Here is a 26,038-nt window from a genome sequence, read left to right as displayed (position 1 = left end):
TTTTACTAGAATCAATATACATTGAACAGACCATTATAATGACATTGCGGTATATGATTTTACTAAATGTTGGAAACAGTTATTCCCTTGGACCGTGAGATAAGCCCAAATCTTTTAAGCCTATTTGATGTGCTATTTATTTATTGAGGGGGTTGTGTCTCAAAATCTTTTTTTTTCTTCTTTTTTTTCAAAGTCGTGAGAGACAAAAGAGTACCATACTCTTGGAATGTGCTTTTTATTGTAGTCTATTATTTGTAGTGACTTAACTAATTTGTAGTAACAACTCATTTAATTTAAATTAAATTAATAATAATATTATTATATTATGTAATTTATGTTAAAAGTCGTAATTTAAGCATAACCACTCAATGTAATTTACTAAGATCCATGTAACTTTTCAAATGAATGAAACACATTAATGAAAGTATAATCCAATGGTTTTAGTCTCTCAACCACCCCTCCTCCCGTTCTTAAAGTCAGCGCATGCGCAGTACTCTTCGGTGCGCTGCTTCGGCCTGTTTCGGCAGTGGCCGGACATTTTCGCCTCTTTGTTTTACTGATAGTGGATTTAACTCGGATTCAACCCAATATCCAGCGGACCGCTCTGGCCATAAACAGGTTTGTTCCTTTAAACTTGAACCGATTCCCGCTGATCATTGCACGAGCTTTCTTTCGGACGACAAACGTGGAGTTTTCATTTATTCTCGCTGTGTTTTTTTCCGCTTGATGGCAGCTCTGCATGGCTATACGTGCTGTTATCTGTGCGGTCGTGTTGTATGTGTGTGTATGCGTGTGTAAATGTGTGTGTGTGTGTATGGCGACACCGGGCCCTGCAGCTCCTAACCGGGGTCATCTTTGTAAGAAAGGAAAAAAGTGTAATTTAGTGTAGCTGGAGTTTCATAAGCATTCACTCCTGTGTCTGATTATAGTTCTTGTGTTGGTCAGTTCTCCTCTTCCTCCTGCCTGGAATGTTCTTGAGAGCTTATTGACCATCATCATAATCATCATCTACCTATCTGTGTGTTGAAAGTTGGGGTTGTGATGCTTTGACAGGTTTGCATGCAAGCTAAAATGAAATCTGGGCCAGAGAAAAAGTTAAAGCCCAGAGGGTTTTGGGGAAGCATGTGCAAACCTGCACCCCAGACTCCTGGAGCAGGAACAACCAACAAGTCATACTTCATGTTTTGATATATTCACTTTTGTGAATGCCCTACATTATAGCTGGGGGGACGACAAACAGGATATTGTTGTTACAGTTACAGTATAAATTGGAGTACAGACAATTTTCTGTTGTTCCAAAGTTGTGGGGGCGACCTGTCCTCCTTATACCCGCTGGGATCCCCACTCTTACATGAGGGACATATGGAGTTGTCATGTCTGGACATTGGTTGGCATCCACATTGATCCACATTTCAACGCCATTCTGTGTTCTGGCATCTAATAACCATGTTGACCAATGTAGCATGTTTTGTCTTCTGTCCAGATGTAGTGTGTTGGTTTAGAGTGTTAATATTCCTTAAAATATAAAATGTGTTCTGGTGTATTTGATCTAATGACACCACCTTCATGTCATCCTGTTAACCTTGAGGCCTTTTATAATACGGCCTTTTCTAATATAGTGAATCTCATGAAACCTGTCAAGAGGCTGCATTTCAGCACAAACTGAAAAGCAAAAAAGTGTTAAATAACATCTTCGTAAAGATATTTAAGTCGACAGTGAGGACCATTAAGATTTTAAATGTTGTCACATTATTTTCAATAAGTAACCTCATTTTCCTCCTAAATCTAATTATCGTATAACAGTTTTTTGAGTCACCATTGAAACGGGGAGAAAATAATGAATTGCTGTAATGACAGTTAAGCTCATGAAAATCATGCTAACAGGAAAAGTGCTATAAAAACAACATTTCTACTTTTGGTTGAAATATGATAGAATATGACTGGTTTTGTGAGATTCACGCACTGATCTAAAGTGAGTCAAACATTCAGATGACGTTTTACTAATGCATGATTAATCGCTTAGTCAATGTCATGCCTATAATTGTCTGATTCTTTTGTTAAAAGTATGTGATAGCCTGATGAAGTTTATCACGAGACACGTGTTGTTTAAAGCACTTAATAAATGTTTTTTTTTTCGTAGGACTGGCTTAAACATGTGGCCTGTGGCTATTGCGCAGTCCTCGTTTATGTGCCAATAACAGTTGAATGGTTTTCAGTGAAAAAAATGCCTGTCAGTTTGTCCATGTTTTTAGTGTATACCCAGAAAAGCAAGTTCTAAAACCGGTCAATCCTGCGGTCTGGCATTAAGCAGTGTAGGGCTGTAGGCTGTTATTCACACTGATGTAAAGTTATGTCACGTTAAACAAACGTAATTTAGAAAGTGAGCCATTGAAATTTGACACTGATTTTGAATGGGGTGAGGTGTTGGTTTACAGTGACAGTTATGTAGATTTGATTCAGTGGATTGAAGGCCTTAAATCAGGTTGTGTGTGTGACTGACTCGAGCGTGATTTCACTTTGGGTTTCTTTGATCTTGATTCAGCTCTCACTTCATAAACTGTTAAAATCTGTCAAACTTCAGATTTGCTTTAATCATCTGTTCAGCTTCATACTCCTTAAAGGGTTAGGCTAGTTCACCCAAAAATAAATGTTTCTGTCATTAATTACTCACCCTTGTACAGTTCCAAACCTGTAAGACTTTTGTTCATCTTCGGAACACAAATGAAGATCTTTTTAATGAAATCTGAGAGCTTTCTTGTCCCTCCATAAGACAGGTATGAAACTGACACTTTGATGCTTCAAAAAGTTCATAAAGAGATTATAAAACGAATCCATATGAATTGAGCGGCTTAGTCCACAATTTTCTGAAGAGACACGATCGCTTTATATGATAAACAGATTTAATTTAGGCTTTTATTCACATATAAACATTGATTAGCAAACATAAACAGAAGCTCAACCGAACCTGCTTGACATGCAAGAACAAACCTCTTGTGGAAGCTCAAACGTGCTGCGAAACATGAGAATGAACCTCATTGGTTCTTGCAGAAGCTCAAACGTGCTGCGTAACACGAGAATGAACCTCATTGGTTCTTGCAGAAGCTCAAATGTGCTGCGTAACACGAGAATGAACCTCATTGGTTCTTGCAGAAGCTCAAACGTGCTGCGTAACACGAGAATGAACCTCATTGGTTCTTGCAGAAGCTCAAACGTGCTGCGTAACACGAGAATGAACCTCATTGGTTCTCACGCATCAAGCAAACATGCTTGAGCTTCGGTTTACCACAACTGATGTGTGAGTCGATGAATGTTTAGATGTGAATTCAATCTGTTCATCATATAAAGCGATCGTGTCTCTTCAGATCATTTTGGACTAAACTGCTCAATTCATATGGATTAGTTTTACGATCTCTTTATGAACTTTTTGAAGCGTCAAAGAGGTAGTTGAGTAGCTGTCAATGGAGGGACAGAAAGCTCTCAGATTTCATCAAAAAGATCTTAATTTGTGTTCCATAGATGAACGAAAGTCTTACTGCTTTGAAACGGTATGAGGGTGAGTAATTAATAGGGATGTACATTTTCACAAATTCCCATGATCTATCGTCGTTTAAATAAAAATAAGGATCAGTTAATCGATTAATCGTTAGCCTTAATACTGCGATATGCGTTTGCTGCAGTGGCATATGGCCAACAGCATGACAGGGTCTGCAAATGCTGATCAAAACGCTATGTTCCTCCCCAAATGAATGCCAAGGCTTTTTAAAGGGGTGTAATAATGCCCTTTTCACAAGATGTGAAATAAGTATTTGATGTCCCCAGAGTGTGTATTTGAAGTTTTAGCTCAAAATACCCCACAGATATTTTCATATAGCATGTTAAAATTGTCACTTTTTGAGGGTGAGCAAAAACGCACCGTTTTTGTGTCTGTCCCTTTAAATCCAAATGAGTTGCTGCTCCCAGCACAGGGGGCGGAGCTTCAATTACCTCCTCACACAGACATTTATTGAAAATTCCTCAAACTTTTAGCCTTTTATGTTCAAACTGGAGTCGGACAAAGATGGAGAGACTCAAGAAGAAGTGACAACATGTAGAATGCAACAGGACATTTCTGTATGGTTAGTTGATGAATTTATGTAGCTTATGTGTAGCTACATAAATATCTCCCTTTGCTTTGAACTTTGAGTGTCGTTACTTTGCAGATGTTGTTTATGCTCAAACAGCAACATTACACACTAACTGAAGTTAAAAAAGTGAAATCATAATCAACCACCCCTTTAATCTAAATAAAGGGCTAGTAGGATTGTAAAATATTTCGATGTGATTGATCATTTAATTAAACGACTTGTTTAATAATCAAATATAACTACTAATACAACGTGTCACCAACACCGCTTCAGGGGCCTCCTTTATAACCGGTGCGTACGCACAAAACAGGCCCTGAAAGAGGCGTACGCCACTTGCGACGCATAAGTTGTGATTTATAAAAAAAACTTTATGGGAAAATTTGCGCATCTGCACGCAAACTCTGACCCATGCGTACGAACGTTTTGGAGATGGAGCAGTTTGGCGACACCGATGGTGAGCTGGAGTTAAATGTCTTTTTGGTCACTTTTAGACAGAAAATCTAAAGAAAATTAAACATATACAGAAAGATAATACAAATATAATTTCACTCACCAAGCCTATCACTTGAAGCAAATATCCATCCCTTCTTAAATGTCCGCGCCAGCGAGCGCGTTGGGCCGTTTAGTGAAACTGATGCAAATAACAGTTTAAATAAATAAAATAATGATTTAAACTATGTTTTACTTCTGATATAGGCCTAAACATTTAGATTAAATGTGCCATTCAAATTAATGGAGTTAAACACTTAAACATGAAATCATTACTGAGAAGTTACAACATTTTTTATATTCAATCAATAGAAATATTTGTTGTGGATGCGATGTTTTTGAACACTTTTCCTGTGGGTGCTGTGTTTTAATGTTTTAACCACAGAGATAATTGCTTATCATGATAAATAATACCAGATTGTCTGGGAAAATAGTTTAGTGTGCAAGGTGCAAATAATGCCCAAGGCCTATCTGTTTCCATTAAAAATATAAATCAATAAAAAATACAATTCGGCCAGTGGAAAAGATTGAGAAAAACTTTCTCTGAAATGTATTTTACACTATTTGATTTATGTATTCAAAAACAAGGCAAGGATAGGCAACTACATGATTTTTATTAATGTAATGTGTCTTGTACCGTTAAACGTTATCACGTGGATGAATAATCATATGCAAATGATATGCAGATCAGGATCTGCATAGTAAAACTAGCTCCATATATGGTTATTTCGAGGTGGAGACGCATGTGCGCCCAATCTTCCGCTGACTGGGATTTATAAAGTGAATTTGGCGCAGGTTCTGGCGTACGAACGGTTTTATAAGTCTGAATATTTTTGGCTTTCGGCTGCACGTACACTTTTAGTAAGGATCCTACGACAGTTTTAGAAATGAGCCCCCTGATGCGTGCTTGTCAGTATGTGCACGCTCTTCCTGGAACAACGTGCTGAAAACGACAACTAAACCCAATGAATTCACAACGATTAAATGAAATAGTGTTCTCATGTTATGTAATATGACAGTCCCAATCATAGTTATTATTAGTCGTGTATCGCTGTTTGAGCTGCGCGCTGAATGAACACCAGTAAACTGGAGCACTTTGCTAGCGCGTTATTTAACTAATTTAATTAAGAAATGCATCCTATATGAGATTAATCAGATACAAAATAAACATAATATTACAAATTATCTGCAGAAAAATTACGCGAATGCACAAGTGAACTTGAACTAAGTTCCCTGCCACTGTTGATGTGAAACAAAGTCTCAGCTTTCAAATTCTGTCAATTTTATTATGAAATTCAAACAGTAAATTCCCTTTGGTGTTCTTTAATGTGGTGTGACAGAACGCTGTATCGAAGCGGCAACACGGATCGCACATGAACCAATCATCTCTTCCTCTTTACTATTAGTTAAATAAACATGAATGAACATTAGAAGGTATGTTTGCGCCACATAACCAGCTCTGTACAGCTTTTCTGTACTGTAAAGTTCTGTAAACTTGCTTGGTATCTCACCTGGTACTAGGGATGGGACGGTATGAAAATTTTATATCACGATTATAGTGACCAAAATTATCGTGATTATCAATATTATCACGGTTTTGTTAAAACGAGTTAAAAACAGTTCAATATATGAAAATCAACCAACAACAAATAAAACAAGCAGCTCTATGCACTTTAAGCAATTTTATATTCTGTGGCATTTCCTTCCTTATAATGACCGTCGTCAATAGCAACGCATAACACACTCAGCGCACATCCATGTATCGCAACGGACGCGCACGCGCTCTCTCGTATCATTCAAATACAACTTATACGCTGATTGTTTTGTACGCTGTACAAAATGGATTTATAAACAGGTAAGATTTAAAACAATCTCAATTCAATATGTGGTAAATTTTGTGGTAAAAAAAAAAAAATTTGGTGTAATAAGTGTACAATGATATACATTATTATCCCTTAAATGTCACTCTTAATAGTCTTGTTTGAACTTGTTCGTTCGTCTTTGGCTCAAGGCCACGTGCTGCAAACTTTTCTTCGCGGAAGCTTCACGTTTATTTCAAGTGAGTGAGATAAAATATTTCAACTCAAAACAACATTTTGGGCCCAATTATTTCCCAGACGTAGTTTTGGTGTTGAGGTCAAAGTAAGGTGAAGTTGAGGCCTTGCGTTCGCTATAAACAGTGGGTGATGGTCACACAAGACGACTCGGCAGGTTTGAAGTGTTTCCCCCCTGTTGTAGTGACCATCCTCGATTAAGTTTCACTCAGAACTTTTGTAAATGGCAAAATGTGACCACACCTCAGATTTGGTCCTCTTAAAAGGCTGAAAGATCTCCCGAGCACGGTCACTGCCTTCCGCCATTCCTTCTCGAATGAAACAACAACAACAACAACAACAACAACAACAACAACAACATTTCGCGCTGTGCCTGCATCAGACTGTTGCTGGATGGACAGGATTTACAGTGAGTTATTAAAATCGCGATAATCAAACACGGTTTTAATGATTATTAAATTTTAAACGATAATACTAACCGTCAGTACATTTTATCGTGGTTTATAGTGAAACCGGTAATCGTCCCATCCCTACCTGGTACAGTGTTGCATTTGTTCGGGTACGTGTCCCATGAAACACGAGTCACAATAAAAGAGCTAAAAGACTTATGCAAGCTAATGGCATGGTTGATTGGGTTTTTATCTAGCCTAACCTTATCCTTGACCTTATCGGTTGGTTTATGTTAGGGTTTAGTGTGGTACGTTATTTTAATTTGACATTCAAAAGATTTTGAAACTGACATGATTCTCTACCAATGCTAACTTGATCGTAGAGACCATTGGTGGCAATGGTTCTATGATCTACTTAGCCTTACGATGCTTTTGGGAAACGCAGCCCTGGCCAGTGTCACTATTTTTTACGGTTGTATCCATCACTATTTCAGGTTTTGTGGATGTTTTATGTAAATTTTAGATGATAACTGTCAGTTAAAGCTTATTTGGTTGTCTTAAGATCCTTTGTTTTGGTACTGTGGTATTTACTCCTTTTTCATAAGCTTTCAGGGTCATATTGGATGAATTGTGCTGATACACTTTTAGTCCTACTTCCCTAAATGTGGGTCAAGTGAGATCTTGGGGTGTTTCCTGTATGCAGCTTTGAGAGAGTTGGAGTTTTAACACATTTTATTCACATAATTTTAAAAATAAAACTTTTTTTTTTCCTTTTTTTAGTTAACCCAAAAATGAAAATTGTCATAATTTACTCACTTACCCCCTAGCATTGCTCCGAACACATCATTTTCTTTTTTTCTGTGGAACACAACAGGAGAGCATAGGCCGAATTTGCTGCTGCAAGTGGATGGATGCTGTCAAGTTCCAAAAATGACATAAAATCACTATTAAAGCATCATAAATATGTGCTAAATCTTCTGAAGCCATATGGTATCTTTGTGTGAGGAACGGACTGAAATGTAAGATGTAGGGACAGCTTTTATGTCAATAAAATATGATCAAAGATGGCTGTGAAAATATATCAGCATTGTTTATCCTTTTGATGTTTTGTTCATAAAAAAAAATAAAAAAATCGAATGTCTTTCAATGTCTAATCAATGTCTTTCATTGAAGTAAAACAATTGAAAGTGGGGGGAAAATCACATTATGAAATAAATGCTTTTCTCCAAAACATGTTGGCCACAATTATCGGCACCCCTTGAAATTCTTATGAGTCAAATATCTCTGAAGTATGTTCCCATTCATATTTACATTTTTAGCAAGGTGACTAAGAATATGGAATTGTCCAGCCATGACTTCTTGTTTCACAGGAGTATAAATATGAGGAAACACAAAGGTCAAATTCCCTTAATCATCCATCAGAATGAGTAAAACCAAAGAATATAGTTATGATGTGCAGCAAAAGATTGTTGGGCTTTACAAAATAGAAAGCAGCTGTAAGAAAACAGCTAAAGCATTGAAAATTCCCATTTCCACCATCAAGGCAATCATTTCCAATCAATTCCAATCAACTAAAGATGTCACAAATTTGCCTGGAAGAGGGCTTGTGTCTATAATGTTTTAATGCAAAGCGAGGAGGACAGTTCGAGTGGCCAAAGACTCTCCAAGGATCACAGCTGGAGAATTGCAGAAATTAGTTGAGCCTTGGGGTCAGAAAGCCTCAAAACAAAAATATCAAACAGCACCTACATCACCACATTTTCTTTGGGAGGGTTTCAAGAATAAAATCCTCTGCTCTCTTCCAAAAGCAAACTCCAGTTGCCAGACACTACTGGTACTTCAAATGGAACTGGGTTCTATTGTCAGATTAAACTAAAAAAGAGTTTTTTGGCAGCAAACCCACCAGATGGGTTTGGGGCAAACAGGAATAAAAAGGACCCCATGCCCACTTTTAAATATACTGCTGGATGCTATTTTTTTCTACTGGAGGTTCTGGACATCTTGTTCAGATACATGGCATCTTGGATTCTATCAAATACCAACAGGTAAAATAATCAAAACCTGATGGCCTCTGCTAGAAATCTTAAAATGGGCCGTGTTTGGATCTTCCATCAGGACAACGATCCAAAACAAACATCAAAATCAACATAAAAATGGGTCACTGAGCACAAAATGAAGCTTCTGCCATGGTCATCCCAGTTCCCTGACCTGAAGCCTATAAAATTAGTGGGGTGAACTGAAGAGAAGAAGCACCAACATGGATCTGGGAATCTGAAGGATCCGGAGAGATTCTGTATGGAGGAAAGGTCTCTGATCTCTTGTCAGGTGTTCTCCAAACTCACCAGGCATTATAGGATTATCTTGGCAAAAGGAGATTGCAAAAAGTTTTAAAATAAAAGGGTGCCAACAATTGTGGCCAACGTGTATTGGAGAAAAACATTTATTTCATAAATACCCCCCTTCATTTATTTTAATTTAATGAAAGTATAGAGTAAAAAAAAAAAAAAAAAAGTTCAAAGGGATTAACAATGCAGATTTATTTTCATAGGCTTCTTTGTTCATATTTACCAAGGGTGCCAATAATTCTGACCATGACTGTAGATGTCACGTTACTTCCATAGTACTTTTTTTGAACAACAGTGAACCCTAAATGGCAACCACTGAGTTTACAAATGCTCATCCTTATAAGTATTGTATGGGGAAGTGAATCAGTATTGGCTCAAAGTTCCTCATATGATCTGATGTTGTCAGTCTTTCAGGATACAGTCTCTGAATTACACAAGAGTCAGCATGCATGCTACTTGGGTGCTTCTTGCGTATATTATCTCAACTAGACAACCTTCAAACACACAATCTCTTTGTGTGATTGCACATTCTGGAACATAAACAAGTTCCAAGTCAATGTAAAATGTCCTCCTATAGCCTGTAAAACTGGCGAGGGTTTTTAGAGAGCTCAACAATGCATGCCTTGTTAAAAGATTCCATGCAATAAGCCGATGAACCCAGATCAAGTGTGATTTAGATGTTTTTTTAATGAGGTTAACTACTGGAATTTCAGAGATATGGGATTTTATTAATAAAGTCATACGTTCTCGTCTGATTAACTGATTAATTTTTAGGTGGGGGTGATATGGGTCAGTATTGCAAAGGTCACTCTTCTGTAGTAGATGAACTTTAGTAAGAAAGTGTCTGCCAAGGAAGAAAACCATCAGAAAATGGTTTGAGTTTCAGGGCTGAACATTGTTCTACATTACAGAGAAATATTAAACCATAATAATGATAACAAATAAATAAGCGCATGCATGCTTGCTTAAAGCTTGCTGTAACTGACTGGACATTTTTATAATTTATTGATGAACTACTGTTTTCTCAGTCAATTTCGATGGTAAAGATGAAGGATGCTGACTCAAATCTCAGCATAGTGGATGTGCCAAGAGAGAAATGCACGCTAAGTTAAACGTCATGCAGTAAACGCTGTACTAATTTATCTTCCATACTCCACATGAACACTTGAACATACCTGAAGTTACATGAAGGCCAAGTATGGCAACCCATACTCTGAATTTGTCCTCTGCAGTTAACCCATCCAAGTTAGTGCACACACTCACCTGGATCAGCGGGCAGTCCAGGGAATATACAGTAGGCCTATATTATGCACCTAACTATAGCACACATTTATCGAGGTTAACATAAACGTTTGAGCAAGCGGCCATGTAAAGTGGTTAACGTTCAGCTACAACTTGCATGTTTCAAATGATAAGCCATGTTTGATGTCGTTGAATGAAAGTTGAACTCTTGGATATCCTGTCCGACATGGACTAGCCGTGATAACGATCTGTCTGTGTCCGTCGGACTGCGTGACTTCTCCAATTCCTATGTAGGTTTTTTCTAACTGACTAATTCAAATTTGTTTGGGATAAGCTTTTTGTCGTCGACTGTTAGGGTGCAGCCTTCTTTTCACACCATTGAATCTTATCAAGTAGGCCTATTTAAACTAGTAATGGTGGCGTGGGCTGTTTCTTATTGGTTATTGAAGTAACAAGGTTCAGTTTTTGTAAAATACTTTTTTTTGGTAGTATTTTTGGCTGGACTTTCACCCAGCTGCTTAAAAATGCTGTGGGTTTTTAATATACAGTGAGGAAAATAAGTATTTGAACACCCTGCTATTTTGCAAGTTCTCCCACTTAGAAATCATGGAGGGGTCTGAAATTGTCATCGTAGGTGCATGTCCACTGTGAGAGACATAATCAAAAAAAAAAAAAATCCAGAAATCACAATATATGATTTTTTAAAAACTATTTATTTGTATGATACAGCTGCAAATAAGTATTTGAACACCTGATCAATGTTAATATTTGGTACAGTAGCCTTTGTTTGCAATTACAGAGGTCAAACGTTTCCTGTAGTTTTTCACCAGGTTTGCACACACTGCAGGAGGGATTTTGGCCCACTCCTCCACACAGATCTTCTCTAGATCAGTCAGGTTTCTGGGCTGTCGCTGAGAAACACGGAGTTTGAGCTCCCTCCAAAGATTCTCTATTGGGTTTAGGTCTGGAGACTGGCTAGGCCACGCCAGAACCTTGATATGCTTCTTACAGAGCCACTCCTTGGTTATCCTGGCTGTGTGCTTCGGGTCATTGTCATGTTGGAAGACCCAGCCTCGACCCATCTTCAATGCTCTAACTGAGGGAAGGAGGTTGTTCCCCAAAATCTTGCAATACATGGCCCCGGTCATCCTCTCCTTAATACAGTGCAGTCGCCCTGTCCCAAGTGCAGAAAAACACCCCCAAAGCATGATGCTACCACCCCCATGCTTCACAGTAGGGATGGTGTTCTTGGGATGGTACTCATCATTCTTCTTCCTCCAAACACGTTTAGTGGAATTATGACCAAAAAGTTCTATTTTGGTCTCATCTGACCACATGACTTTCTCCCATGACTCCTCTGGATCATCCAAATGGTCATTGGCAAACTTAAGACAGGCCTTGACATGTGCTGGTTTAAGCAAGGGAACCTTCCGTGCCATGCATGATTTCAAACCATGACGTCTTAGTGTATTACCAACAGTAACCTTGGAAACGGTGGTCCCAGCTCTTTTCAGGTCATTGACCAGCTCCTCCCGTGTAGTTCTGGGCTGATTTCTCACCTTTCTTAGAATCATTGAGACCCCACGAGGTGAGATCTTGCATGGAGCCCCAGTCCGAGGGAGATTGACAGTCATGTTTAGCTTCTTCCATTTTCTAATGATTGCTCCAACAGTGGACCTTTTTTCACCAAGCTGCTTGGCAATTTCCCCGTAGCCCTTTCCAGCCTTGTGGAGGTGTACAATTTTGTCTCTAGTGTCTTTGGACAGCTCTTTGGTCTTGGCCATGTTAGTAGTTGGATTCTTACTGATTGTATGGGGTGGACAGGTGTCTTTATGCAGCTAACGACCTCAAACAGGTGCATCTAATTTAGGATAATAAATGGAGTGGAGGTGGACATTTTAAAGGTAGACTAACAGGTCTTTGAGGGTCAGAATTCTAGCTGATAGACAGGTGTTCAAATACTGCAGCTGTATCATACAAATAAATAGTTAAAAAATCATATATTGTGTTTTCTGGATTTTTCTTTTTAGATTATGTCTCTCACAGTGGACATGCACCTACGATGACAATTTCAGACCCCTCCATGATTTCCAAGTGGGAGAACTTGCAAAATAGCAGGGTGTTCAAATACTTATTTTCCTCACTGTACATATACATACATGTTTGAGTGATTTGTTCTGTAATGTGGCTGTAATGTAAGTATGTAAAAAAAAAAAAGGTATGTGTACTAGTTAACATCAGGGACTTGAACTACATAAAATACTGTTGTGATTGTGCTTTAAAGGGATAGCCCATGATTTACTCACCCTAAAGCCATCCTAGGTGTATATGACAGACTTCTTTCAGACGAATACAATCAGATTTATATAAAAAAATGTCCTGGCTCTTCCAAGCCTCATAATGGGAGTCAATGGGTATATATTTTTTTTACGCACAACGTAATGGCGAACGCAGTTGCCTAGCCCTGTTTGAACTGAGGTGTCAAAGCTTACGCTACTCCTACGTCATACATCGTCAAGTGTTACTCTTTTGGCGTAGGTCGATTTAGGTACGGCTGTCTGCTGGAAGCTAGTTATTTTAGTTGATAAAGTTTTAAATATGGATATTTTTCTTACACGAATGCATTGCTTCACTTCAGAGTGCCTTTATTACCCCCCACCCCCCACCCCAAAGAGCTGTTTTTAGCACTTTTATCATGGATGGATGCACTTTGATGGACTTCCAAAAAAATATACCCATTGACTCGCATTATAAGGCTTGGAAGAGCCAGGATATTTTTTAATATAGGCCTAACTCCGATTGTATTCGTCTGAAAGAAGAGGCAAATACACCTAGGATGGCTTAAGATACCCCTTTTCCACCAAGGCAGAACTGGTGCTGGTTCGGAGCCAGAGCCTAGTTTCAAATCGGTTCTTTGTTTTTCCACCGCCAAAGCACCAGCTCCGAACCAGTAAAACTGGTTCTTAAGTAGCACCAAATCATTGCAGGGTCTAGAACGGAGCCAAGAAAGAACCGCTTGCATCAGAGGCTGGGGGCGGGGTTACCGTGGCCAACAAGACTGAAGAGAAACTTGTGACCGCCATTTTTAAATAGCAGCTAGTCGAGCTAATAGCAGCTCGATTATAATATCCGTCTATGTAAGTTACGGCGAGCTGCACGAACGCGTTGGATTCGCCGTGTTTGGATGCCGATTTATTTTCACAAACCCATGAGCATCCATAGTAACGCAACGTCTATTATTGTTGATGCCTTGTTCGAGATGCATCGGAGCAGCGTGGACCGATCAGAGCTGCGGGAGTGTTTGGAGATCATACGACTCCTTGTGCTTTTTGATCGCTTTGATTTCATGTGCTGATCGTTCTGCGAGAAGCCGATGCATCTCGAACAAGTTTGGTGTGTTTGTGTTTGGCGCTGCCGTACTAGCGTTGCTGGGCAACGTGATACGTATGCAGTGACGTAAGATATAGCTCTGTTGTGGCTCTCTGGCCGGTGGAAACGCAAACCGGTTCTTAGTAAGCTCGTCAGTCGAACCAACTCCGAACTGGCAATAGCTCTAGCTCTGAACCAGCACCCGGTTCTTGTTGGTGGAAAAGGGGTAAGAGTGAGTAAATCATGGGCTAATTAAAGTTTTTGGGTGAACTATCCCTTTAATAACAAAAAAGTACTAGCCTATATTACCATACTTTTTGGACATGGTACCATGGTTTTCTTGGAAGTACCTTGGACTACCATTCAAATGTAGGCTATATATGTTTTTAATCACTTATCATATCATTTACAATCTGATATCATTGCTTTTCCACAGTACCCGCCACTATACTTTTTTTTGTGAAGGTTTATTGAATCTGTCATTTAATAATTCATTAGGCCAGGTGCTCTTGCACTCTGAAAAGCGGTATTATCAGGTTGCTGAATGACATCAGTAAATCTCAATTGTTCAGCGATCTTATAGTCCAGCTCTGTAGGCGTAGAGTCGCTCCCAGCTCCTCAAACAGACCCGACACTCCACAATTGATGATGTGTTTTTTTTTTAGCACCAGGCCATAAAAGACTGTTTGTAACAAGCGTGAACCACTATTTTCGTCTGATTGCCGGTCCGTGTTCATTTAAGCGCTGGGGTCACACACAAACCCATTTTTCCAGAGACAAAACTGCTCTGCTTAGTAAGTCTATCATACTGTGGCGCCTCATTAGCTCCTCACAGAGCGCTTCATACAGCTGGCAGCGTCTGTGTGCCCGGCCATATACCAGAGCACTTCAATAGAGCTGACGGAAAACAGCGGATCCTTTGTAACATCAAATGTGTGAGAAACTGGCCAAAAGGTGTTAATGCTAGACACTTTCTATGAAAAAGTCTGACACACCCTGTTATGAAAACCATATTCACCTATGGCATATGAGACGCCCTTTCTTCCGGGTCTGGTGAGGGCATTTGCTGTGACCCTTTGCTAGGGTTTTGATCATCGCTCAAGGCAGTTTCTGTTAGCGTATCCCACTGGGCGAACATGGATGTTTGGTTTCCCTCGTGGAAAGCTTGAACTGAGGTTAAAAGGCCTGGTTTATTTGGCTTTAATATGAAATAGTTTAGCTCTATTAGGAATATTATTATTTTTTAAAAGGTTAAGCGGAGCAAGTTTTGTGCAAAAAAAAAAAAAAAAAAAAAAAAAAAGAACACTAGGCCTACTTTTTTTTTTCTTTTTTTCTTTTTCTCAATGATATCTTATAGTGACCAAGTTTGTCAAGCTAAAAAAAAAAAAAAAGAGCCACTTAGCCTGCACAATGTTCTTGTACAGGAAAGAGAAGTGTGAAATTTGTCTGTACTTTTGTATTCATCAGAAAAAAAAAGGAAAATAATTTTGTTTGTAATTTTTACAGGGGGAAAAAAACTAAATATGCTACATTGCCTAAATACAACTGCCAGTTACCATACCATATATAGTGAACGTGTAAATAGTTGAATTTTACTTTATAAGTAATTTTACTGTAAATACTGTTTTAAGTAAAAAAAAACATGAATTATTGGTGAAGAACAATGAAATGATTTTCCTAGAAGACACTCACACATTGCATAAGATTTATTTTTATATAGGCTACATTTTGTTTTCAGTAATGTACATTACATTAGAGTGATTTGTGTGACATTTTCTGTTATTTAGTTAATGTTTATTGCATTATTTTAGTGTCGTGTGTTGCCCTGGCGGTGTTTTGTCTTTGTGTGGATGACTTGTGCAGCGTCTGTACACGAGTTGCCATTTTTTTACCTAAAGTTAAAAGGATATTTTTGTTAGTTTTTAATTTCCATTGACTAACGCTAGTAATTTAAAAAATGGCCAAATACTGGCTAATTAATTTAACAGTCTACAGTTGTTGTTGTTGTTTTTTAATTTAATAAGTTATGTAGTTGCATTTATACTGCTTAATGTTAGTGTAAGGCGCGTTTCCATTAAAGATTTGCGCAAAACTTTTGCGATTTGTATTTTTTTTATTTTTGTACATATCGGCAAAAAACGATTGCGAAATGACGGCGTTTCCATTAACTGATGTTATTCCACTAAAACCTAATTTTTCCTCTCGCGATAAGTCATTCCATAAATCATGGCAATGGATGTAGGTAAGTTTATATAACCTAACGTTATATCACAGCCACGTACCGCACTAGACATTATTATTATTATTATTAATGGAAGGAAACGTAGGCGTGTTATCCAAGCATTAATGGCAAGGAAAGACCCTTATACTGTGAGCGGCACATATGAGGTGTTTTTGGGGGTTTTCTCACTCATTTCTGCTCCGAGGTCTTGATTGTGGCATTTCTTTGAGGTTTAGAATCCAGTATTTCTGTCATTCTTTTGTCTTTTATGAATTTAATAAAGAACTCGGTCTCGTATTCTGTCCAAACACACCGCGCCTTCTAAGTCAGGTGACTGTAAATGCGCAAAAACTGTTTCCATTGCAGTTTTGCGAAATATTTCTTTTTCGAATTGCCTGAAAAACCCCCTCATGCGAGCGTAAAAACTTTTTTGCGATAAATGGGAGTTTTTGCGAAATTGACGCGTTTCCATTGAGCGTATTTTTACAATTCGCGCAATTTTAAGGGTAATGGAAACGCGGCTACTGATAGTGTAAATTCACACTGATTGTAAACCAATTGCTGTTTGGCTGAGTCCATGTTTTAAGGTCGGTTTTGTGTCTTTAAAGTGCTTTGAATAACTTAGACATTTTTCTGTGAAATATTTGTATCTCAGTCCCAATTCTCTGGAATGTCTCATTTATAACAACAGCACATATTTGGTTTTGTTGTCTGTGTACAGTAATGCTGATTAAATGCTATGATAGAGCGTACTATCAAAACATAGGCTATATCTGTGTTCAAAGTCTCAAATCCAAAGTGTTTGCACAATGTACAGTTGTGTGCATGTTCAGTTTGATTTTGCTCTAAGTGGTACAGCGGTGATGTGATAGTTCAGTCATGCCTCAATTCCTGTACAAACCCCTAGCATGATGATTAAGCTCCAAACGCAAACTTAACAACTGATTCAATTTGCACCAATGTCAATTTGATCCTTCAAATTTTGGACGCTCTGTGTGGAAATAATCAAAATATTGGTCATGTTATTTTAAAACCCACTGAGAATCACATGGCTCCAGTCTGCAGGCTGAGATAGGCACCGTTTCCTGTGTAGTAAAGAGATCTGTTTTCTTTTATGTCACTAAAGTACCACAACAAAGTTAAGTGGCGCCCTCAGCAATGGTAGATTGAATTGTTGTTGATTTGTTCAGGAAGTTTAGTTTGTAAACTGGAATTTTTTTAGAGTGAAATGAAATTTTTGTGAAAGTTTATAAAGAGAATTACTCAGATCAACATGAAACGTTATTCACAATTTTTTTTTACTTCCATTATGTGATGTATTTCTGAGTGAAATGGGATATACATTGAAGAAATGTGGGCCAGGCCTTGATTTTATCCATCGGGAATTGCTTGAATCTTGAAAACGTTGTCAGCTGTTAGTTGAAACTTCTCCTCCTTTGTAAAAGAAAGCAGCCTACTCATTTCAGAGGCTGAGCACTTTATTATTCTACATAATGAGTGAAGATTATGAAGACAAACATTGTTTGTTTTGTTTTGAATACCATGCATTGAATCATTCACAGTAAATTTTATTAAGTATTAAATTATGTATTAAGAAAGTAGGCTAATTGGGATTTACTTGGATTTCATGTTGACTTTCAAACCAACCAAGTTTTTTGGAGCTTGTACTCTAGCATGTTGAGCTGTTGGATCTGCTGTAATTCTGATGATACAGACTTACTCATATCCTTAGATGACCTACATTCATGTCTTCTGGTTTAAGTAATTTCACAGGCTAGTGAACAGACAGAAACTCCCTTGCTGGGAGTCTCTCTGTCTGGACTCAAGTAGGCAAGCACGAAACGTATGCGTGGGCATCTAGAGAGGTAACAGCAAATTGTAATCCAGATCACAGATCCAGATCTTTTAAGGACGCACTGATAGGGAATTTCTGGGACAATATCGAGAACTCAACTACTTGTTGTGTCAGATACTCATACCAGCAGTGTCATCTGTGAAAATTTAAATAGGTTAGAATCAGGATTTCACAGGCTTGCCTGACTTTGTGATGCATGGCATATCATTTATTTGCAGTTGATGATCCTAATTAAAACACAATGATTGAAATGAATCAGTTGTAAAATGGAAGTGACTCGCCCATCAGGTACAATAGGGAATGCCATGATATTGCAGCCCAGACCATCACTGATAGATAGATTTCACCTCATCTCCCATGGATGTGGGAAAGACAGTCAAGATGGACTCATCAGAGAACAACACATGTTTCACATTGTCCATAGCCCAAGATTTGCACTGCTGGCACCAATGTAACCAACATTTGGCATTGGCACAAGTGACAAAGGTTTGACTATAGCAGCCCGACCATGAAAATTGACCCCGTGGAGCTCCTGACAAACAGTTTTGGTGGAAACAGGAAAGTCGAGGTGCGCATTTAATTCTGCAGTGAGTTGGGCAGCTGTGGTTTTATGTTTTTTGGATACAATCCGGGTTACATCTTTTTCAGACAGCTTCCTCTTGCGTCGCCAGTCACTCCTGTTGGATGTGGTTCGTCCTACGTGGTGGTTTGCCGACATTACTCTGGATGCCGTAGCTCTCAATACACCACAGGGACTTGCTGAACTGGTCACAGATGAGCCAGCGAGACGCACACCAACAATTTGTCCTCTTTTGAACTCTGATATGTCTCCTATTATGTTGTGTGGATTGCAGTATTTTATGTACAGTGTGCTGTTGCTCTGCTAATTCAGCCTTCATTGTCTGCTCTTACTGATGGAGTGTAAAATCAGTGAAGATCGGCCACCAGGCCACATATATATATATATAGATGTGAAACCTCTAACTCTATATTTGCCAGTGTTTCAGTTTCCCTGCATATTTATACATGCATACCACACACACACACACGCACACGCACGCACACACACACACACACACACACACACACACACACACACACACACACACACACACACGCACGCACGCACACGCACACGCACACGCACACACACACACAACAAAAGTAAAACTGTTTCAATTCGGAGTGTCTATTTACAAAAGGTGCAAATAGCCCGCCTTGTTGGCAGAGGCTATTTACACTAACTCCGCCCACCAATGTCTGGTTGGTCTAGAGCAGGGGTCGGCAACCTAAGGCACGCGTGCCAACACTGGCACGCGGAGGGTTAATCGCTGGCACACAAGCAAATGCGAGAGAAGTGTATGTATTTCATTCAAATAAAGTAGTCTAGTTTTATGCCGGTCAAATGCACTCGGGCTCCCCATGATTAACATCGCGCAACATCAGCATCACACGTGCACACGGAACGCACATGTAGGAAACAGGGCCGGCCCGCGGTATAGGCAAATGCTAAGGGCGCCACTCATCCATAGGGGCGCCAGAATGAGTGAACGAGTGAATTTTTTTTTTTACATTTTTTTTATTTTATAATAGGCTACTATTTTAAAACCGTTAATTCGAAATACTACCAAATAAAGCAAAAAATAATAATAATTCCGGCTCTTCAATCTTCCCCCGCCCATCGAGTGCTTGAAGTGCGTCAGAAACAGAGCGCGCGCGCGATCAGTTGTTGGTAATTTGTTGTGTAGCTGCCCGACGCCCAGTGTTGCCAGATGTACGATAATTATCGTATTTGTACGATAAATTTGACCTCTGTACGATGTACGATCAATAATGAAAAAAATCCCATAATGTACGATAATTTCAGAGTTTTCAGTCGTTCGTCCAAACACACATCCTACCGCTTCTCTCTCTGACCCCGAATCATTTCGCAGGCTTGCCTGCCTGCACGCACACACACACACACACACACACACACACACCACACGGTGTCGACCGCACGTCAACACTACACTACAGTTTTGCCGAAGAAGACAGTTCAGTTTAGATCAGTTCCATGACGGCATCCAATCTGTACCGTAAAAGGATTCCCCAACCAACAACATCTGCCAACACAGCACAAGTGGATGTGGCATCCGATGATGACAGCGACTTAGAGACGGAATTTGAATCTTTCTAGTGTTAATTGTGCACTTTTTTCTCTCTGTCTCATAGTTTAATTATGGTCTTGTTCAAAATGTGGACTGTCGGCATATCTTTTGCACTTTGGCAAAAAAAAAGTTAAGTAGCCAGACTTCCTCCAGTTAGTGTGAGCGTATTACACAGCTTGTTTAAATTGGCTGTAAAATTATTTGGAAAATAAAATTGTTGGAAAATAGCTATATTTTATGTGTTTGGTTCGTGTACGATAATTTTTCTCAAAAAACGATAATTTTGAGGTTTTGGTACGATACTTCGACATTTCTAATCTGGCAACACTGCCGACGCCGCATCCAATTTAGACAGCACTGCTGACTTGTTAACACACAGCTCGTAGAAACCTGGTAGAAACGGGCCTGGCAGCTCGCGCCAGTTCTAGACACGGTGAAAGTTTCCTGATTGTGACGGAAGGCCGAATTTACATGACACATTATAAATGAGCATAGTCTGCGATAGATACAGTGCCAAAAAGAAGAGAAGAGGATAAAGACAGAGGTAAAGAGATGTAGTGAATGAACAATTTATTGCATAGGAGTAAGATACTATAATTTCATGGCAGTTATTTTGACCTTAAACTTAATGTTAGCAGTTGTTCTGAGTTCTGAGTCCCCAGACTGTGATTTTGTACGATCATGTCAGTTTTAAGACGCATTTTTTATTATCACTTTTTTATTAATGTTTTACTCTACAGTTGTGCAGTTTTTGGGGGATACAGTACAGGCCAAAAGTTTGGAAACATTACTATTTTTAATGTTTTTGAAATAAGTTTCTTCTGCTCATCAAGCCTGCATTTATTTGATCAAAAATACAGAATTTTTTTTAATATTGTGATATATTATTACAATTTAAAATAATTTGTTTTCAATTTATTATACTTTAAATTATCATTTATTTCTGTGATGCAAAGCTGAATTTTCAGCATCATTACTCCATTCTTCAGTGTCACATGTGACATCCGGTCTATCACATGATCCTTTAGAAATCATTCTAATATGATGATTTATTATGAGTGTTGGAAACAGTTCTGCTGTAATGTGTGTGTGTGTGTGTGTGTGTGTGTGTGTGTATATATATATGCTAAATCATGAACACAATGACGGGGTGAAATGGGCTGTGATGCATGGGGCGCCAGGTAAAATCTTGCCTAGGGCAGCAAATTGGTCAGGGCCGGCCCTGGTAGGAAACCTCGTAAAATACAGCCGTTACACGCATATTTTTTTCGCCGTGCATGTTAATCAATGAGTGCATTCACACCGGGAGCAGGAGCAGCGCGTGAGCGCCAAACAGGAGTGAAGCGGGGGTTTCACCGCCGAGTCTATTGTCTGCGCTGCTCACGCTCAATTTAAAGCCCCTTTCACACAGAGATTCCGGAAAATACACGGATAAAGTGACCCGAGATTTGACCCGGGTTCGTTTGATTTTGGTTCATTCACACTGCCAGTGATTTTCCTGAATCAGAGGGTTCACACACAAGCCGTACAAATCCCGTAAAGACACGTGACATCGATGTAACTTAAAATGTCTCAGCAGCGTCTTAAGTTTGCTTATCAGCTGCAATCTCTCTCTCTCAAGAAACCACGCTTGTGCATTTGTTTCTCTGATTCAATCATAAACTTGCGCATTACGTACCGTTTCACAGCTCGCGGACGATCCTGCGCTTCAGCGTCATCACTACGACACGGCATTATTATGGCTTTTGTTCACACAGCGCACGTTCCGGGACTGAACACGGCAATGTAGTTCCCCAACCCGGCATCAATCCCGTGTTTGCGATCGTACAGAAGGCACTCTGGTCATTTGCCGGCAATTTCCCGGGTTCAAAGCGCTGTGTGAAAGGGGCTTAAGTAAAAGCACACTTTTGATGGACAAAATAAATATTAAAAACAAAAGTGCTCAAAATGCACAGAATGTGCATGTCTAGTGTGTTTAAACAACAACTGGATTAGGTTATGTCAGAAAAGAAAATTAAGACTCAAAAATATTTATATAAAATGTACCCCTTTAAACTTGTTTTTATTATTCAGTTTGGGTAAAAGGATATGGTATTTTATAATAAAAAATATATATATATTGAAAATAAATATTTGTGTGTGCTGTAAAGTGGTTAGAACATTTTTTATCGGAATCGGCTAAAAAAATCGGTATCGGCAGGTCAAACTCAATGAAAAATCGGAAATCGGAATCGGCCTAGAAAATTGTAATCGGTGCATATCTAGTTAGGAGTTATAAATACTATTAAATTGTCTATCTAAATCTAAAACAAATTTCAAGAGAAATATTTAAATTTCTGTTCTATTTCTGTGTAAGCCATTATGAAAATGTAAAATGTTTGTGTATTTATATGAGTGTGTGTGTGTGTGTGTATATATAGGCTATGTGTGTGTTGTGGCACAGTGATGAACTCGGAAACTTAAAAATGGCACTTTATGACAAAAAGGTTGCCGACCTAGAGAGGTTCACCATACCTAGAGATTGGCATGGTTTTATTTCAGTTAGCCTAATAGCTGGTTTTATTTGCATTGAGAGATGATCTTATGGAAAGTACTCCATGCCAATCTCTAGGTATGGTGAAGGCTATGTGATGATGTGGGGCTATTTTAATTCCAAAGGCCAAGGGAACTTTATCAGGATGCATAGTATCCTGGATCCATGAAGTAACTGGCCTTTAAAAATAAAAACCTGCCTGCCTCTATTGGAATTTAACATAGGGGTGTCCAGACTTATGCACCCTGTATTTTAAGGAAGAACATTTATTTATTTACGATACATTATTCATTCACAAAGAAAATTGGTGTCCTTAAAGGTTGGATTTTTCCAATTTTTTTTAATTAAGGCATTAAGTTCAATTTCCAAAAGATGATTTTTTTTTATTCCTCTTTTTAGTCAACTTTAGCATGGGTGTCTAAACTTATGCATAGCACTGTATAGTGGTGGTAATAATAATAATATAATTTTCCAGGTTATCGCTATATAATTTATCAGTCATATTTATCAGTGATATAATTATGCACATTGTTTGAAGGTGTTTGAAGATTGTAATCAACAAATAGTGTGTCTTAAATTAGCTGTTTGCCTTTTTTTCTGGAGCTGATAAGAAAGCTGTAAATAACTCCAATAAAAAAAGCTCAATACCAGTTGCAATTTTGAAATCTTGAAAACGGAAAATATTATTTACTGAAAACATTCTGGAAAGGCAAAGGGGGAAAATAGTCTGTTTCCTTGCAATCATTTTGTGTATAAATGTGTGTAAATAAATGAATGCCTGTGTGTTTTTTGCAGCTGAAGTGGAGCACAGGATGCAGAGTTAACACCACCCTGTGTCTCGCAGAAGAAGCCCGGCTGCCAGACCCTCAGCAGTAGACACATGGCGGCAATAGGGGTGAGTGTAGTGCATCACTTCCTTTCTGCTGCACAATGTTTAATCTGATTTTAACAATTTGAATTGGTTCACCCTCATTTCCTTTGTTGTTTCAATCTCATATCTTATTTTTTCATAAAAGGAGATGTTTGGCAGAATGTCCAAGCTTCTGGTTTTCTGCAACAGAAAGATAAATTGTGATTCATACTGCTAGGCTTCAAAAAGGTCCCATGAAAGTAATCCATATGACCTGTGTGCTATATTCAAAGATAATATTGTTTGTGTGAAGCCTGAAATTCAGCAGACGGAAAATTGAAGTCGTTACTAATTAATAAAATAAATCCTGTGCTGGAGCTCACAAACCTCATTTGTGCTTGTTTAATAAAAAAATAAAAAATGTGACGTACCATGTAACAGTTTGTCTATGCAAAGTATTTTATTTACTAAAAACTTTTGTGTGATCTGTTTTCAAAACAGCAACGCCCAATGATCCTTGTGTAATGCTCAGTTTTGGATTTCAATTTTTTTTTTCTCCCTCAGAATAATGTATTTAGACTCATGGATAAATGAATGGCTTTGAAGCTCCAACTTTTATTGAAGCCCACTAATGTGAGAGTGTAATATTCACTGCAGCCCGTGGCAGTTCTCTGTCCTCATTTGACACTGCACTGATTATGTTATTGCAGTATGGCTACTGGCTGAATTTATGAATTCATCTTTTATGAGGAAGTGCCATAACATAAAACACCTGTGGTTATGCCTCACTGAACACATTTGGCCTTATTGCAGTGCTAGTAGTGCTTCTCTTTCATCTCTACACACTTTTCTACACTGCAATTACTTAAGTTCCAACCAGATCCAGTGTACAGAACGCATTCAGAGTTTCAGTGAACATTATTTCAAAGACATAAAAAATGTATTATTAATATATAATATATACAGTTTTAGAAATGCTCCTTATCAGCATTTCTAAAACTGTAAAAAAAGTGCAAAAAAGGCAAACAGCAAATGTGTTCAGTGAGGCTTAGACCCGCCTAAAGAGTCAACATACCGCTTTTAATTCCCTGTATGGTTGTGCATGGTTCATCATCACTCTTTAGGGTTGATGTTTGTGCAATAAGTACTTCCTTTGCCATTTCTTCATATCTTACATTTGAAATTTCAGGCAATCTCTGATCATTCATAGCATTAAATTTAAGTGGATTATGATGTACTAATTGCTTTTTTATTTTATTTTATCTGTGTTCCAACACAGATTGTTCTTCAAAGCTGAATTACAAATATTGAAGCAACGTAGATCTAATTATTTTCTTGTCAGTGGGCAGCTGGTGTGTTGAATAATCTTTTTAATGTGTATTGAATATGAGCAGCATGTGTCCTGACACTGTTTGTGCTGCAGTGGATAACACTGGTCAATAGAGTCGTCTGGCTGCTTCACATGGGACGTCCCAAAACAAACAACATGATTTGTCTTTAAAGTGGCGGGCGACTAGGAATTAGCCAAACGAAAAACAGTTTTCTCTGAAAACATGAAAATGACACTTGTTTTTAACATTTGTTTTGATGTAAAATATTGAGGCAACCTAATGTTTAATGAATTGGGATATACATTAAACCACTGGTGGTGGTTGAGGAGAGATCCCCTGATATGATTGTAAAGCACTTTGGGTGTACAGTAGTACATATGAAAGTGCTATATTAATGCCTCATTCATTCATTCATTCATTCATTCATACACACATAAAAATAAAGGTTCTCTATTGGCATTGATGGTTCCATGAGGAACCTTTAACATCCATGGGACCTTTCCATTCCACAAAAGGTGGAATCTTTTGGATTTTTTAAATGTTATTCACAATAAGAAAGTATGGTTCTTTTAAGAATTGTTTTCTGAAAGGTTCTTCTATGGCAAAGCTAAAACCCAAAACCCACATTGGAGGCTTTATTTTTAAGAGTGTAGGGTTGACCCTAGTGACCTATGAGATATCCCTCCTGACCCCTAATCATTGGACCATATTTATTAGTAATTAATACAGATCTTTTGATGAAAAACTTGTTAAATTATGTTGATCCTACAGCTTGTGGTTTTGTGTTTTGTGACGTTTTTAACCTCCCTTTGTCCTCCATTTCTCTCTGATCCAGAACCCCGAGATGTTAACCAGGAAGATTAAACTGTGGGACATCAATGCCCACATTACCTGTCGTCTGTGTGAGGGGTACCTGATCGACGCCACCACGGTCACTGAGTGCTTACACACCTGTGAGTGTAATTTCCACACCAATATCTACTCTTTATTTTAGTTAAAAGGATACTTCACCGATTAGCATTAAGCTTTGTATAAGTAGAAACCCGGTAGTATTTTCAAATGACCGTGCTTCCCTCACTCATGTCC

At 38.5% G+C, this 26,038-nt stretch overlaps 1 protein-coding gene across 1 annotated transcript in view; it reads left to right on the top strand.

Annotated features, from left to right (window-relative positions):
- Nucleotides 1-501: 501 nt before the first annotated feature.
- pcgf3 (polycomb group ring finger 3) overlaps nucleotides 502-26,038 on the top strand; it is a 50,536-nt gene continuing 24,999 nt past the window's right edge. The window contains exons 1-3 of the mRNA XM_082177610.1: nucleotides 502-618; nucleotides 23,567-23,666; nucleotides 25,788-25,905. Coding sequence (XP_082033736.1) covers nucleotides 23,652-23,666; nucleotides 25,788-25,905 — 133 coding nt within the window. The 5' untranslated portion in view covers nucleotides 502-618; nucleotides 23,567-23,651. The remainder of the gene's footprint in view (nucleotides 619-23,566; nucleotides 23,667-25,787; nucleotides 25,906-26,038) is intronic.

The sequence above is a fragment of the Leuciscus leuciscus genome, assembly GCF_965113295.1.
Source record: "Leuciscus leuciscus genome assembly, chromosome: 8".
NCBI lineage: Eukaryota > Metazoa > Chordata > Actinopteri > Cypriniformes > Leuciscidae > Leuciscus > Leuciscus leuciscus.
The sequence above is the reverse complement of the archived record's forward strand: the minus strand, read 5'-3'. Positions and strand labels throughout refer to the sequence as shown.